At 40.4% G+C, this 15,006-nt stretch overlaps 1 protein-coding gene across 1 annotated transcript in view; it reads right to left on the bottom strand.

The window, feature by feature from the left end:
• Window positions 1–14,243, bottom strand: part of KCTD8 (potassium channel tetramerization domain containing 8) — an 85,243-nt gene extending 71,000 nt beyond the window's left edge. Inside the window, exon 1 of the mRNA XM_048942796.1 lies at window positions 13,325–14,243. Within this exon, the coding sequence (XP_048798753.1) occupies window positions 13,325–14,168 (844 nt within the window). The 5' untranslated portion in view covers window positions 14,169–14,243. The remainder of the gene's footprint in view (window positions 1–13,324) is intronic.
• Between the last annotated feature and the right edge of the window lie 763 nt (window positions 14,244–15,006).

Raw genomic sequence — 15,006 nt, 5'->3', positions numbered from 1 at the left:
GCCAAGGCTTCATTCTCTGACTAAAAGTATTGCACATTATCAGATGGACTACAGGATGAGATATCAGGAACTCTGAGTTTTGCCTCTCCATCTGCATTACCTGAAGATCTTCTCTGATTTTTTAATAATATTACTCTCCTTATAGACCTAAGTTTCTGATGTTTTGTCCCTGTGCAATTATCTGCAATCTTGTTCAACAGACACACAAAGAAACAAAACCTGTATTGCCTGTACAAATTTTGAGCTGCACATAAATGATCAAGGCAATGGAATTAACATATTATTTTACAGAAGTTACAGATTAGCTATAAAGATCATAAATACCTTCTTATTTCTACAGTGTACTGTAACCTCTATTACAACTGTGCTAATCAAGGGGTTTCATTACTCAAGTAACACTTTAATCTACTTTTTTTCCTGGAACTATATCATGATAATATGGTTGAGCTGATCTGATTATTCCATATCATCTGCACCACAACAAAACTCTGCTCTGAATCCAGGCTGTACCAATGTCTCTGGAAGTCCGCTAGCAAGATTCTGTATCTTGATTAAAATACTTGTTACCTTTGTCTCTAATGTGGCAATGAGACAATTTTTCTATCCAGTCAGGATTGGAACATTATAATTTTTAAAGTAAAACATGCAGAAGGAAAATCTTGTAAAAAAGGTAGAACTTGGAAAGGAGAATACACAAAGGTAGAATCACTTTAGCATAACTCTCTCTACTTGATAATACAACACATATATTGCATGTAGGATTTAGCACTACATAAAATGATTACTGAACATTTGTATTTTGACAACTGCATGTAGCCTGCGTGTGTATATTTGAACTGAATGCAAAGACTTCAAGATGTTTTCAACTAAGATTGAACAGATAACCCTTCGTTATGCAAAATAATCTAGGAATTCTTTTGTGTTACAAATCATACAGTAAATAAAATTACTTCAACACTAACCATGCTAATAAGCACATAGGATCACTGAGATATTTATCTGCTTAAGAATTTATGAAATAATGAAGGCCATATATAATATGGCAATGGCATCTTGAATCATGTTAGTATAACCTTCCATTTCTTAAACGTTATTTTTAAAAAGTAGTATCTTGCCAAGTGTTTAATGCTTGTCAATAATTTTATAAAGGAAAGCATCTTTCATAAAGTGCTTTACTTATACTTGTCTCAAACCATAATATGACTCAGTCAGAATATTGAGTGAGGTTATCATAGTTTAGCTAATGCCTTTTCTTTAAATATTTATTGATGCAATAAAATATATACATCTAACTAAGGCAAGTCATAACCTTAAATAACCTTAAATGAAAAAAAATATTTATTGTGTTGCTAATTTGTTATCATAGTTCCATTGGTAGTCTACAAATAAAGGTAGAAAGGGGAAATGAAATGTGCCAAAAACATGGATACTAGGCTTCTGATTCACATGATCACAAACACATAAAACGATTTTATTTTATAACATAAAACAATTACATAGCCTTCAAGTCTGTGAAGAAGAGCTTGAAGCTGATGACATAAACAGAATTATTAGAGCAACTAAATTCTGAAGAAACACCTGAAAGAAGTCCCGAGAGGCTGCCCCATGTGATCTGCTGAGAAGCTAAACTCCACATAACGCCAACGTAGGGACAAAAGGGACCTGCTAAAACACCATGGCTGCTCTTCCTCTGGGAAAAAAAAAATCTTTTATAGGGAGGGCGGTGAGGCACTGGAACAGGTCACCTAGTGTTGTGATTGATGCCCCTTCCCTGGAGACTTTAAAGGCAAGGCTGGATAAAGCCCTGGGCAACCTGATCTACCTGTGGTGTCCCTGTTCATTGCAGAGAAGTTGGACTTGATGGCCTTCAGAGCTTCCTTCCAACTCTAAGGATTTTATGATTCTATCCCTTCCTCTCCTCTCTTAAGGAGAGATCCTGAGGAAGGGCATGCATTCACCCTTCTATGTAAGTCTCTGTGAAGAAAAGGACAGCCAAGCTGTAGAGTTTTAAACACAGTGTCATATAAGTTCTGTATAATTTTTAATGTAGACAGAAGAGAACATATATTTAACACCATTATGACAGGCAAACTTTCTCTAAGTAGATGTAGGTGAACTCATAACAAGGTATTAGTACTAATCTGCCCAATTACCATGAATACTGGTGGAAAATACAGCATGTTAGCAAAACAAGCACTACCCCAGAGAATAACTTTCAATGAGTAAACATTTTAGCAGGTATAACTGTCAATTTCATTGACATTAAAATTGTTTTGACAACTTGCAACCTTTATAAGACCTGTCATAAGGTATTTTTATTATGCTTCTTCTCCAAAACTATATATGTATATTTATCTATTATATGTCAGTCAACACAAGCAATACTTCTGTTTTAATCTGCTGGCAAAAGAGATTTTTTTAACAGACAAAAAGACTCTGCAGCAGTGTGGGAAAAGCAAGAGGAACATCCACCACTTTTTGCATAATTCTATTGAATAAATAGATATTTATTCAATATATTCAATATTTATATTTATAGATATAATATTCCATTTTGATAGGAAAAAAAAAAATCAAGGAAATAAATTGTTTAAACATTTTAATAATTAACCACCTTGCTATACTGTTACACATTCATTCAGCTGGATTTACTCAGCTATACTGATGTGAACAACTGGTCTATGCATAAGACTGTTCTATCCTAGACAGGACAGAGTTCATGACTTTGAATATCTAGCAGTTTCTTTTATGTATAATACAACAGATGAAACAACAGTGGTAGAAACCCATAAAAAATTTATTCTTTTGTCAGAGACTGCAATCAAGATTACCGCAAGATTACCATTTTTCTTTTGCATGAATTATGGGGATAGTTAAGAACACCATAAGACACACATCTACACTAAAACAGTAAAGGGGCATCTACAACCTTCTTGGACATGACAGCACGCTCTTGATAGCATCTTATTGAAGATGTACCACAATGGAAAATATGGTGGGTATGAAGTCTTCAAGCAGCAAGGAAAGGGAAAAGGTTCTAATGTATTTTTTTCTTTTTTCCACATTGTGTTAGTTTTTCATGGTGATGAAACAGACATTGTGATAAAAGACTGATTAATAATAGTGATCCAGTGGAACACAATTAAAATACACCACTAATAAAAAACCACAAAATCAAAATAGAAATTGCCCCAAAAGCTCAACATATTCCCCATAGCCTGGCCCACCAAAGGCAAAGAGCCCTGTGCATAATTTTGGCAGCAGTGATCAACATCAAGTCCAGTCCTACAGTTGTGTCCCATCCCTCGGGCAAAAAATAGCAAAAATTTGGAATAAATCTAAACACGTACTTGTGCAGAAAACACAGGTTTTACTCAGCACCCTCATAGCAAAAGGATTTATGAAGAAAGTGCTTCCAGAGCTCAGCCATCAAGGATATCATTAGACAGCCAACATTTACCCTAATCTCTCCAACAGAGAATGTCTTCTTCTTCCTGTAATTAAATATGATTACAGATGCAGTTATTTAGGGGAATAATTTCACCAATTTAGACACCACTGCACATGAAAGGATGTGAGTGAAAACATGCATGTTGTTATGATTGGAGGCCAGGTTGATCACTAAGTTCATGTGAATCTATAAACTTGGTAGCTAATGGGATAAAACTTCAGGAATTCCACATACTGAAAACCAACACATTTCTGAAAGTTTGTATCTTTTATTATATGCAATTACAGAATTATTCTGAAGCTGAAGGATATTGCTATTTGTTATTCCAAACATTTTATTTGCTTACTCTGTAAGGGGGAGAGGGTGGAGGAAGTGGTAGCTTAAGGAGATGAACTTTGTCTGTCTTTGTAACATTTAGAAATGGTATATTCACTTGAAACAACCCCAGAGACAAACTGACAGCAGGATGAAAATTCACAGGAAAAAAGAAAATGGTCAGAGATTGATGTTCGTGAGTTACAATAGCACTGAAACAGGTTAATAGGAACATCTTTCTGATGAACTGCAAATCGAAAATTAAACTCTGTGGATACAAGGAAAGTAATTTGTAATTCTGCTTGCAATTTTTACATTTGTCTTAGTTATATTCCTTACATTTCTTTAGTTACTGTTTTTAATATGAGAAGCTTAATATATGGGTTACTCCAAGAAGCAGTGCTTCCTATTGTTTCCATGAAAACTACAACAGAAACAAAGAGCACAATATCATTCTCTGATAGGTCAAATTCTCAACTACAAAACACTATTTTTTTTTCCTCAACACTGTCATCACCGTTAGCTATGGATTTTTGAGAGCAGTGAACAAGAGCCTGCATGCTGTGCTCTTAAAAATCTTCATTTCTGTCCAGAATATGGCTTTTCTTTCACAATGCTGTCACCACTGTTGAAATGCACCACCCACCACCTCACTGTGCCCCTCTGCTGAGATTTGTCACACAGCAACAAAATGTAGTAGAATACTGGTGAGAAGGTTCCACCTCTACTGCCGTACTAGCAACATCTGCCTCTGACTGTCAGGGGCCAACATAATAACTGTAGGAGGCATTACTTTCAGAGCAGCCCTTCCACAAGTATACACACACACAGGGTTCTATGAACTGGTACTGTGAATGTATGTCACTCAAAAAGATATGAAGCCAAAATTTCAGAAAAGGAAAAATGCAGGCACAAACTTACTTGAACCTGTTTTACCTTGCATTATATATAGCTGAATCATTTCGTTCTATTTTTTTCCCAAGTCCAAGTAGCTTTGATAATATTGATCACACTTTTATAAGGTTGTATACTGCTATTCTTAAAATGGAGTGAGTGATATTTAAATTCCTAAACACTGGGAAGAGACAAGTATAGATGAAAAGGCAAAAATAGCTATGCCTCCGCTTTATTTCAGACCAGTTGAAAAGCTACAGTAGACATTAACAACAGAAATAGTAGCAGCTGTCTGCAAATAACTGCCTATAAATGGGTTTCTGTTAGAAACTTAGCAAAAGAAAATATATTTGTTAAGAGAAAACAGAAAAAAAGCTGTTTAGCTTTGCCTTTCTCTACTGTATTCTGTCCACATTACACTGATCAAGTTATTGGCACTCTATTTTACAGACTTACTTTACCTGCTTTCTAAAATTTTTGTAGCTCATTTTCATGTTTCTTCATATTCATAAGTTTCAATGAAAAATGAAAGAAATTTAGATTAAGGACCAGAAGCATTAAAGAGCACTTGTACTTAAGCATAATGGATGTTTATCACTGTTACTGTGGTTCTTCATGTATGGTTGGTTTAGTTGGGACTGATTTAACAAGTAGGAAGAAGAAAAACAAAGACACCTAAGTTCAAATAAACTGTAAAGCTTTCCACATGATGAAAAAGAACAGTTTTGCACATATTTATGATGGCTATATATGCAATTCTGAACCTCTTTCAGGCAAGTCATCTCTAAAATAGATTTCTCTTTACACAAATATGGGTACCACCCCTTTCTTACTGTACTTGTAAAAGACCAAGCCTATATATTTGAAACTCTATAAGTTTCATTCACACTGTAACTTATTAAGGAGCACAGTTAGGAAAGAATAAGTAGATTTATCTCTGGCTTTTTGATATTAGATGTATTATGAATTGGATTTTTTTCAAAATCTTTTGCTAAATTCATGTCTCTTTTCTGAAATTAAATATATCTGGAAAACAAAACCAAAAGTGCCTGTCCTGTCAATAAGGCATAAGTGCATACTCCTGTCAAACTTCTATCTTGTATGAGGCTTGCACCCAGCCTGCTTAGAGCAGAGTGAGAAAAGCACATGCAAAGTCTAGATCCTCAGTTCTGTAGAGAAGTGGGGAACTGACACAATCAGGTAAACAGAAAAACAAAGGAAAAAGCATTGATGAAGGAAAGACAGACAGAAAAAATATGGGTGACCTTAATAAGTTTTTTTATTCTGGAAATGTGTGGTGTTATTTTCATGGGAAAGGTTAAGAACTCTTTGAACACTTAAAATCATATTGACAAATAACATTGCACTAAACCACTTCAATTCTTTCATATTTCACCATCTTTGCCTGAAAGTTAACCAGCTCTTTTTGGTCCTCTTACCTTCCATCAATGAATATGGACATGCTTGCAGTAGAGTTTAGACATTACTATCTTGAAGTATATAAAACATTTACCGGTAAAAACCTGCTAGAATGATAGTACACAGTAATTTCTATGGAATTCACTGGCATAGTTATAAATCTCAAAAGAACCAGCAAATATCCAAATTCAATAGAAAATAAAGCAATTTCACTATTAACCTAAGTTGCAGAAGTCTGTTTGCAACAAAACATGACAAGAATCCCTGAGTACCAACTCTGCTGTCTCTCTGGGAATATCTGTTAATATTGCCAAAGTGTAAATCCCAGTAAGGATGAGGGAGAGAAGAAAAAAGCATCTGATATAATAGATAAAACATACTGATTTCATTTCTGAATATTTCTTTGTGCTAATGCAAGAAGAACATCTGCAGTTATTATGTACTGTGTAACTGAAACATGATAAGTAAAGATCTGGACTATTTAATTCTGTTAATAAGAATTAATGACAGTGTTGATTTCACTCTTTAGTTTTTCAATCTTTTCCTTTTTCCCCAAAGGAAATGTGCAGCATTGGATGCATTAGTTATTCTTATAGCGTGCATTCACACTTTGGATAGAGTTGTCTCTGAACTGAGTAATTCATAGTTTAAGAGGTGTTGTAGAATCCATTCCAAAAGGAAGCTTTTTTTTTTAATTCTATAATCCACTTTGCTTTCCTAACTAAGTGCATATCACCAAAATGATAAAACAGGTCAGGCACAGCATACTCAAGTGCTACAAACAGAACAAGCACACAGCCCAGAGGCATGGCAACCACCCAGAGGTGATAGTCCCCCAGAGGCAGTTGCTGTCTCTGTGCCTCTTTTGCTCAGAGACCTTGCAATAGCATTCACGTATATGAGGGAACTACCAGAAAGGGAACAATTGAATTTTGATCCAATTACTAGCAGTTGCAAAAAGATGTTGAAAGAATAATTGTAACAGCCATAACTGACAGTGGTCCTGACGCAGCTTATGACCTAGCAGTTACCCAGAGGGCAAAGAATTGGTAAATATGCTGACCCCAACCTTTGAATGCTGTTTTGTGCAACTCCAGCAAAGACAGTAGCACGATAATATTCCATAACAAAGAAAAAAAAACATTTTTAGAGTTCTGTGTTCATCTTCTTGCTAGCAAAAATGGAACACTCACTGACCCACTATGACATTTACAAATGTGGTGAAATCCTGTAAGTATTTAGAGAAGCGATTACATAAACAGGGTGGCACCTTGCAGCAAGATGCACCCTTTTATTCAATTGTCTTCTGAAACTAAATCAACAAGTAACAAATGTTTTCTTAACACATTCTGATAAAATGCAACCATAATTGAATGACATTAACAGCTACAAGTGCCACGAAAACTATAAATCATTGCTGCTTACCACCGGCCAGGATAGCGTATACTACAAACAATCATGGCATCACATAATTACTCACATAGTTTGAATCCCACTTTATGTGAAAGACTGGTGAAAGACTATTTGGTGCTTCAGTTTCCATGAAGGTTCATATTGCAACTGTGAATGGGTTCTGATTGCAAGTTTCACGTGCTATTTACAACTAAGCCCATTTGGCTTAGCATGAACCACCTTCCTTTAAAATCCATCCTGAAGCATTTGAATTGGTAAAGAAAAAACAAGATTTGCCAGGTAATTTATTTAAAAGGATTTTCCACTACACTTTCAGAGGCTTGGTTCATAAAAATGTCATTAGTATTTCTGCTGCTTTAAGTAATCCACATCTAGTGATGAGAAACAAAATAAAATCATCCTGAGATCCAAAAATAAAAACATCCTAACTTAGTAAGCAGATGTTATCTGGTATAATGACTCCAGATTACCATAACAGTTATATCAAGCCTAACAACCCTCAACCAAATAATCTCCCTGCGTTGTGGAAAAAATCCCATTGACCAAGGTCAACTCATCCCTGTAACAGACATGACTCCAGCAATAGAGCAATCCAAAGCTGGAGACAGAAAATGAGGGGGTAGCCTGGAGCACAGCCACGTTACTCAATTCTCCTGTAGTGGCATCCAGGATCCATCCAGCTGCTGATACAGTGCTAAGCTGGTTGGGAGCTAGAGCAGGAACCACAGTGGTTCTGAGGAGAGGTAAGGCAAAAATCACCTCTCATACTTTCCTCCTGCGTGCATTTCGATGCTTGGCTTAACTTGCCATTATACTAGTGGCCCACCAAAAAGTGATTGCTCATTTCTGGTTACATTGTTTAGGTCTGCTGAGGTTCACCTGTGCCTTGAATAGTCTCTTTCTTTCTACCACTTCTTTCCTCATGCACTAAGCCTTTCATCTTTAACAGCTTAGAGACGTATCTGACTGGCTTTTCATTTCTGCAGATCTGTGTCTAAATGCAGAACTGTAACAGGAAGAGGATAACATGAGTATTGTTCAACCCTTTCTCTGTGCAATGCTGAGTTCTTGTTCACTGCACTAATTCTCGTCACAGTATAATGAATTTGGTATTACTGTGAAGGAAAAAAAAAAGCAGCAGCAAAATTACCCTCATATCACACTGTGAAAGCAAATACATTGCAAAATATATTTGATAAGCAGTAATGTTTTAATTTTAATTCATGAGGCTGGAACAATATTTTATGAAAAACTTCTGTATATAAATTCTGTTCCTGAACAGTAGATAACTAGAAGTTCTTGTTGACAGTAAAGAAAAAATAAGATATGACTTGCTCATCCCACTATTGAAAGGCAAACATTTCCCTGCAACTACTGCCATAAATCCTTGAAAATGCATGAAGCGTTCTGACATCAATAAGCAGTTTTCCTGGAAAATATCACAGATGTAGCAAAGTCAGCTTCTCTAACACTGGAACTTTGTTCCCAAACAATGCACAAGAAGTACAAGCCTGGAAGAGTTACCAAAACCAGTGTTTCCATTTCCAAATACCATAAGCTGCTTGTATCAAGGCGTCTGTTACCTAGTATTGATCCTGGTATAAATAGCCAGAACAGATAACCACCATGTTTACTTTTCAAATACTTTGCAGCGGTACTAATCTTCAGCTCCAAGCATCACCATGGTTCAACATTAATTAACAACAGAACTTCATTTTTAGAAAAGCAGATTGCAAATATAATGATTAAAATGAAATCACAAGTCATTGTACTGAATTTTACATACTTCTATTCAATCATAGAATTCAATAGATTCCTCCTATAGTCGTTCTTTGTAGCAGGGTCTTTGCAAACTAGCTACAAAGGAATTCAGGGTTTTGTTTGTTTGTTTTTAATTGAAAAGCAGAATTTGTTCTAATTTCTTTTTCATTTCACATTTTAAAAATCAGTCTCTCAAACTGAGTTGCTTGATTGAAACTGTGACTGCAATTTCAACTACAATTTCAGTAGTTCAGATTATCTTACTGTTTCAAATGGCAAGATAAGATATTCTCATTAATATTAATTTATGAGTGTACTCTTCGATTCATCCCTCTATGTTTGGGGCGCGTATTTTGGAAGAATTGTAATAGAAATAAATAATAATATACTCATTATAAGTAATATTAAAGTTGAACTGGTCTCATAAAGCAGAATATCCTGAAGTTTTTTTTATCAGTCCTCCAAAGAAACAGGACTATCTGGAGAATCACTTTAAATTTTAAAAGTCTTTGTGCAATAGTCCTTCTAGGATCGATGTTTTTAAATTCTGATACTGTCAGAAATCTAAAGCTTACCTACATTGTGCTTGTGATGCAAGAAAACTTGATGGATTGAATCACACTTCCCTCTAGCACTCCACAGAGATTCAGTATTGTGTATTTTACTTTCTGGCTTAGCCTCCTCTCTCTTCTAAGCCTCGTTAGTTCCAAGTAACTTCATTTTATAAACACACAAAGGCAAAAAAAAAAAAAAAAAAAAAAAAAAAAGGAAGAGGAAAGGGAAAGTACTGCATCTTGGACCCTCCCTGCAGCAAAACTACCATCAGTTCAGCAATGATGGATGGATAGCAGCTTGGCTTGGTATTGCCACAGACCTCCCACTGGATGGTTCTCTGACAACATTCCCTCAGAACAGCTCAGGTTTACCTGCCAACCCACCATCCCCAAGCTATCCCAGTGTGATGTTGAACTGAATTTGGGCCAATGTATTCTCAGAGTGCTAAGACCAAGCAGAAAAATATGTGCCAGAAGTTCATGCAAATGTCACCTGTCACAAACAAAAGTAGGAGACTAAGAAACAGAAATATCACACATAGAATAGGAACACTGAGACAGAATACAAGCCAAAGTTTTTTTCCATGAAACATTACTGCATTCTTCTTAGAATACGCATGTCAATTCAGAACAGGAAGCTTCCAGCTGAGCACAAGGCTCTCAGCACCCATAAGTCAGATTGCATAGCAGATGTTAAATGCAAAATCCATTAAGACCAATTAGATTCTGCAGAAGAAAAAGACTACATAGTAATACCATGCACAGACAATGCTGCACTACACAACCATATCAAGAGATACAGTAAAACACAAAAGAAAGACAAAAGCTTAAAAATGCAAATTAGTCTTTCCTCACAAAAAGACCTGCCAACAGAAGGCCTGCTGAGCTGCCTGCAGCCATGTGAGGCAAGGTCCCCTCACTTCCTTTTCCACCTAGGTGGAACTTCTGTGAAGGCTATCACCTACTGCACACCAAGTAGCAATTAATTAATCAGTGGTCCTGTACTGCAGCCCAAAACTGTAATGAAGCAAAAGAACTTGGGCCCCTTTCCCAAACTTCATACACACTTCATGTTGTATTAACAGAAGTAAATCACTCTTCTGTTCACTAAGGTTAGAGCTTCCGTAGCTTAGAGAACATAGGGAGCCATCAGGCTCTGATTTTTATTTTTTGAAATGAAGTATGTAGCCTGAGAAAGACTGTTTCTGTACTTGTCAGGATGTACTGCCAAAATCTGAAGCATCATCTCAAACAAGTCCCCGTTCTTGAATTGGAATTAGGCTGCAACAACTTAATCCATTCATGGATACAAAGCAATCTACAAATTTAAGTAAAACATGTATAGTAAAGATAAGTTTAATCAGCCACAACATGTAGGAAAATAATTTCTATTTTTTAAAGAAATGAGACAGCCTTTTCAACTCAAAATACCTAATGAAGTTAGAGATATACTAGAAACAGAATTGAAATCTATTCCTGAAGCAGAGATGAAAGGCCATCTTTGGCCTTCAGATGTTCCTCAGAAGCACTCAAAAATCTATTCACAATCCAAGGAAATGGGTGGAGTGCATATATCCTCATGTATTCTTTCCAGACACCTTCAGAGTCATCCACATTTCCTCAGGAGAAACGATCTAAGAGGAAGAGGACTGAGTGGCTGCCACAGAGTCACAGACCAACAGCTAACAAAGTTGCTGGTTGCAGATGCTCATGCTGTGTATGAAGCCCTGGTTTTGTGAGTGAGTAAAGGAATAGTCCTCACAAATGCTCTTGGAAAGACTACAGCCAGTAACCCTGACCAGTCTTCTCATGCCAGCACGGAGCAGGCTCACGTGGTTTTCTACCCATTTGACAGACTTCTGAATTGGGCAAAGCTACAACACAGACTCGATACACCTAGGGATTTCATAATAAAGCATTATTTCTATCAGAGGGTTCCCATCAAATGGGCACTTAAATAGAAAAAAAAAAACCATGTTAAAATTACTTAAAAGGGTTTCTAAATGCATAACTAGGCAATCAAAATAACGTTCACTTTCTTTTCAGCCTGTATTAACTCAGCCAATTTTCGCATCCAGAAGTAGGAAAAACAGTTAATATTAGGCAAAACCAAAAATTTTTTGTTAAGTATCAAATTAAAAAATTAGCTACCTGCTTCACTTTTTATAACACAGTAAGCTGAAAGACTAAAAATCAAAACAAAACAGTGTTGTACAACATCCAATTCATCCCTGGCATTATTCCACATAAATCAGTGGTAATACACTGGGGATTAATTTGGAACACTGATCTGAATTAGAGCACTGCTCTACACAGCAGCCACCTCATAACGCACACATCATAACACAAAACATTCTAAGCATCACAAATGCCCACAAATAATTATGCACCTAATATCCTATGTCTGAGCAAACAAGGGAGGCTATCCCATAGTTTTGACAATAACAGCAAGGAACTTCTATTTTTAAGAATTATTACGTACATCTTTTTCCAGAATGGATATTTAATTATCACATATTTTACACCACTAAGTCCACTCAGAAGAATGCAAAGCTTCTCCAACAACTCAGTTTTTACCTTTCCTAATTAGATATGACCAGCTTGCTAGGTTACATAATGAACCTCCAAAAACTGTTTTAAAGTAGTACTTAAGATTGATTTGAAGTTCTCAAGTTTGTTCAGCAAAAGGTAGTCCCCACCTATGTAACACACATAACACAGCAGTATTAAGTATTTAATGAGTTTCTCCTCTGAATAGAAAACCGTTCACATTCACAGTGACTAGGTCCAGGAGCAAGTGGGTCGCTGCTGCTGGGGCTGTGGGTCACATCCCTACTGCCACAGGGACAGGTGATGCTGAAACAACCGCTCAGGCAGTGGAGCCCACACGAAGGCTCGTGTACCCGGAGAACAGCTTTCTGATCGCAGGGATTACTCAATTCTCCGAACACACGCGAGGCTTCAGGCTGACCTCTGCCTTTCAAAGGCGAACCTCGGCCGGGGGCCGGTGCTTTCCACCCAGCTGTGCTCCATCAGCCCGAATCCTGCCCTGAGAGACTGACCTAACGCCACCCCACCAGGGGACTTCTCACCTACGAGAGACTCGCAACCGCCGATGCTACGCGGAGCTAACCACCGTTGTTACCTACGGGCTGTGAACACGCTGCAGTTTCCGTGAGTTTTTCTCCCCTTTCAGGCAGGCTTCTCACCCCCCGGACAGCTGGTTGTGCCCTCGCTGTCTGCCTCATCACCCAGCGGCAGCGTACCCGCTGTCAGAACCCTGCTCAGTCCACAGCTAAGCCCACAGCTAACGAGAGACTCAGCAGTAACATCACCCCTCTCCTTCCCCCCCGGCCTCGCTCAGCTGATCGGGGCGACAGCGCGACACCTCCGGGAGACCCCGGCACGGGGCGGAGGCCGTTCTACCCCGCACGGACACCTCTGGGAGGAGAGGATAGCCCCGATATTCACGCGTGTGCATGGGGGGAAGGCTCCGGCGGTCCCAGGGAGCACTTACTGAAGAAGATGTACTCAGTGTAGCTGCTCCAGATCTTGTCGTCCCGGTACTGGTTGATGAAGGCGGCCGTGCCGGTGGAGTTGCAAGCTACCATGTGGAAGCCTGCCTCGGAGAGCCGATCGAACGCTTGCTCTAGGTAGGTGAACTTGAGGTAGAAGCGGGAAGTATACTTCTCGGGGGGGCGATCGGGGTCGCGGCTCTCGTTTAGGGTCTCGCCGAAGACCTCCTTAGCCAGGGCGATCCTGCCGCACACCATGATGCGGGCGACGCGGCGGAACTTGGCGTCCGCCTGGTTGTCCCGCACCGTGGTGTAGGAGCCGCGGTAGCCCACCGTGAGGAAGCCCGAGCGCTTGTCCAGTCCGGCCCGCTGCAGCCGGTCGCTGCTGCCCTGTGAGGTGCTGTCCTCCAGGTCGCTTTGGCAGCCCTCGTCGTTGAGTGAACTCTGCTTGGTGACCTTGGGCGAGAGCAGCTTCACCAGGTCGCCCAGCTGGAAGTATTCTGCCTCCCGCAGGAGCCGCTCCTTCTCGGGGAAGTGTTCGGGCAGTGCCAGCTGCTTGTCCCGCAGGTAATCCAGCACGTACCTGAAGAGGAAGCCGTCGCGGTCGATGAAGAAACGCGCCCGGCTGTCCCTGGGCAGCTGGCGGGCCGCCGCTGGGCCACCCCGGCACGGCGAGAACATGGTGGCCAGCATGCTGTCCGGGACGCTGAGCAGCGTGGAGTGCCTCGTCACGTACACCTGGCCCCCCACGTTCAGTTCTACAACCTCGGGGAACGGCGAGCCCGACGGCCCCGACACCATGTCGCTGATGGGCAAGATGCTGCCGCCCGCCTCCTTCAAAGCCATGGCTGCGAGCGGGCGGCCGCGAAGGAGGGTCTCCCTCCTAAAAAAGGCAGCCTGAGGCCTCCCTCCCCTTCACCCACCCCACCCCTCTTCCTCCTCCTCCTCCTTCCCCCACCTCCCGCCGCGCCCGGAAGCGCCCGGACGGAGCTGCCGCTCCCGCCGCCCTCCGGCACCGCACCGCGGCTCCGGGGTGCGTGGCTCCTGTTCTCTTCTACCCGCGGAGCCCCTCACTGCCCCGCGGCAGGACGGGCCCTGCCCCGCGCTGCGCTCCGCCCGGTGGTAACGGGAGCCGCGGAGTACCGCGCTGCTCAGCGCCGAGCGGCCGCCGGAGTCGGCTGCCACTCGGCAGAGCGCTGCCGTGCTGCCGGGCGCTGCCCAGGAGAGAGCCAAGCCCCTACCCCGGCTCCTCCCCTTCGCCTCGGCTGGTGGCTTTTTTCGGTTCGCTTTGGATGTTTTTTATTTATTTATTTTTCCCCACTTAAATTCCTCCCAGCCTCCCCCCTCTGCCTCCCTTATGCTGCTGCGCCGGTCGGTGCTTGTGGAGTTTTATCACCGCAATGATGGACATACATCCAGAAGTAGCATCCCAAAGGGTGCATTGTAGCAACGTTTTTCACTGTGTGTCAGCACACCTTTACCGGGAGGAAAGGGGAAGAATTTAACTGGGAGCATCACAGGGGCTGTGCCAAAGTGTAGGTCTAACAGACCACACCGGGATGCAACACTGTGCTGTCCTGCTGCTCCCCTGAGCACAGCACACACTGAGCTTTGTTCTCAGCACACTGTGGCAGGAGCTCAGTGAGCTCTCTGGCTTGACAATGGCATTGGGGTGATTTAGAGC

The sequence above is a fragment of the Lagopus muta genome, chromosome 4 (genome assembly GCF_023343835.1).
Source record: "Lagopus muta isolate bLagMut1 chromosome 4, bLagMut1 primary, whole genome shotgun sequence".
Taxonomy (NCBI): domain Eukaryota; kingdom Metazoa; phylum Chordata; class Aves; order Galliformes; family Phasianidae; genus Lagopus; species Lagopus muta.
Note: the sequence above shows the minus strand (reverse complement) of the source record. Positions and strands in the feature narration are given on the sequence as shown.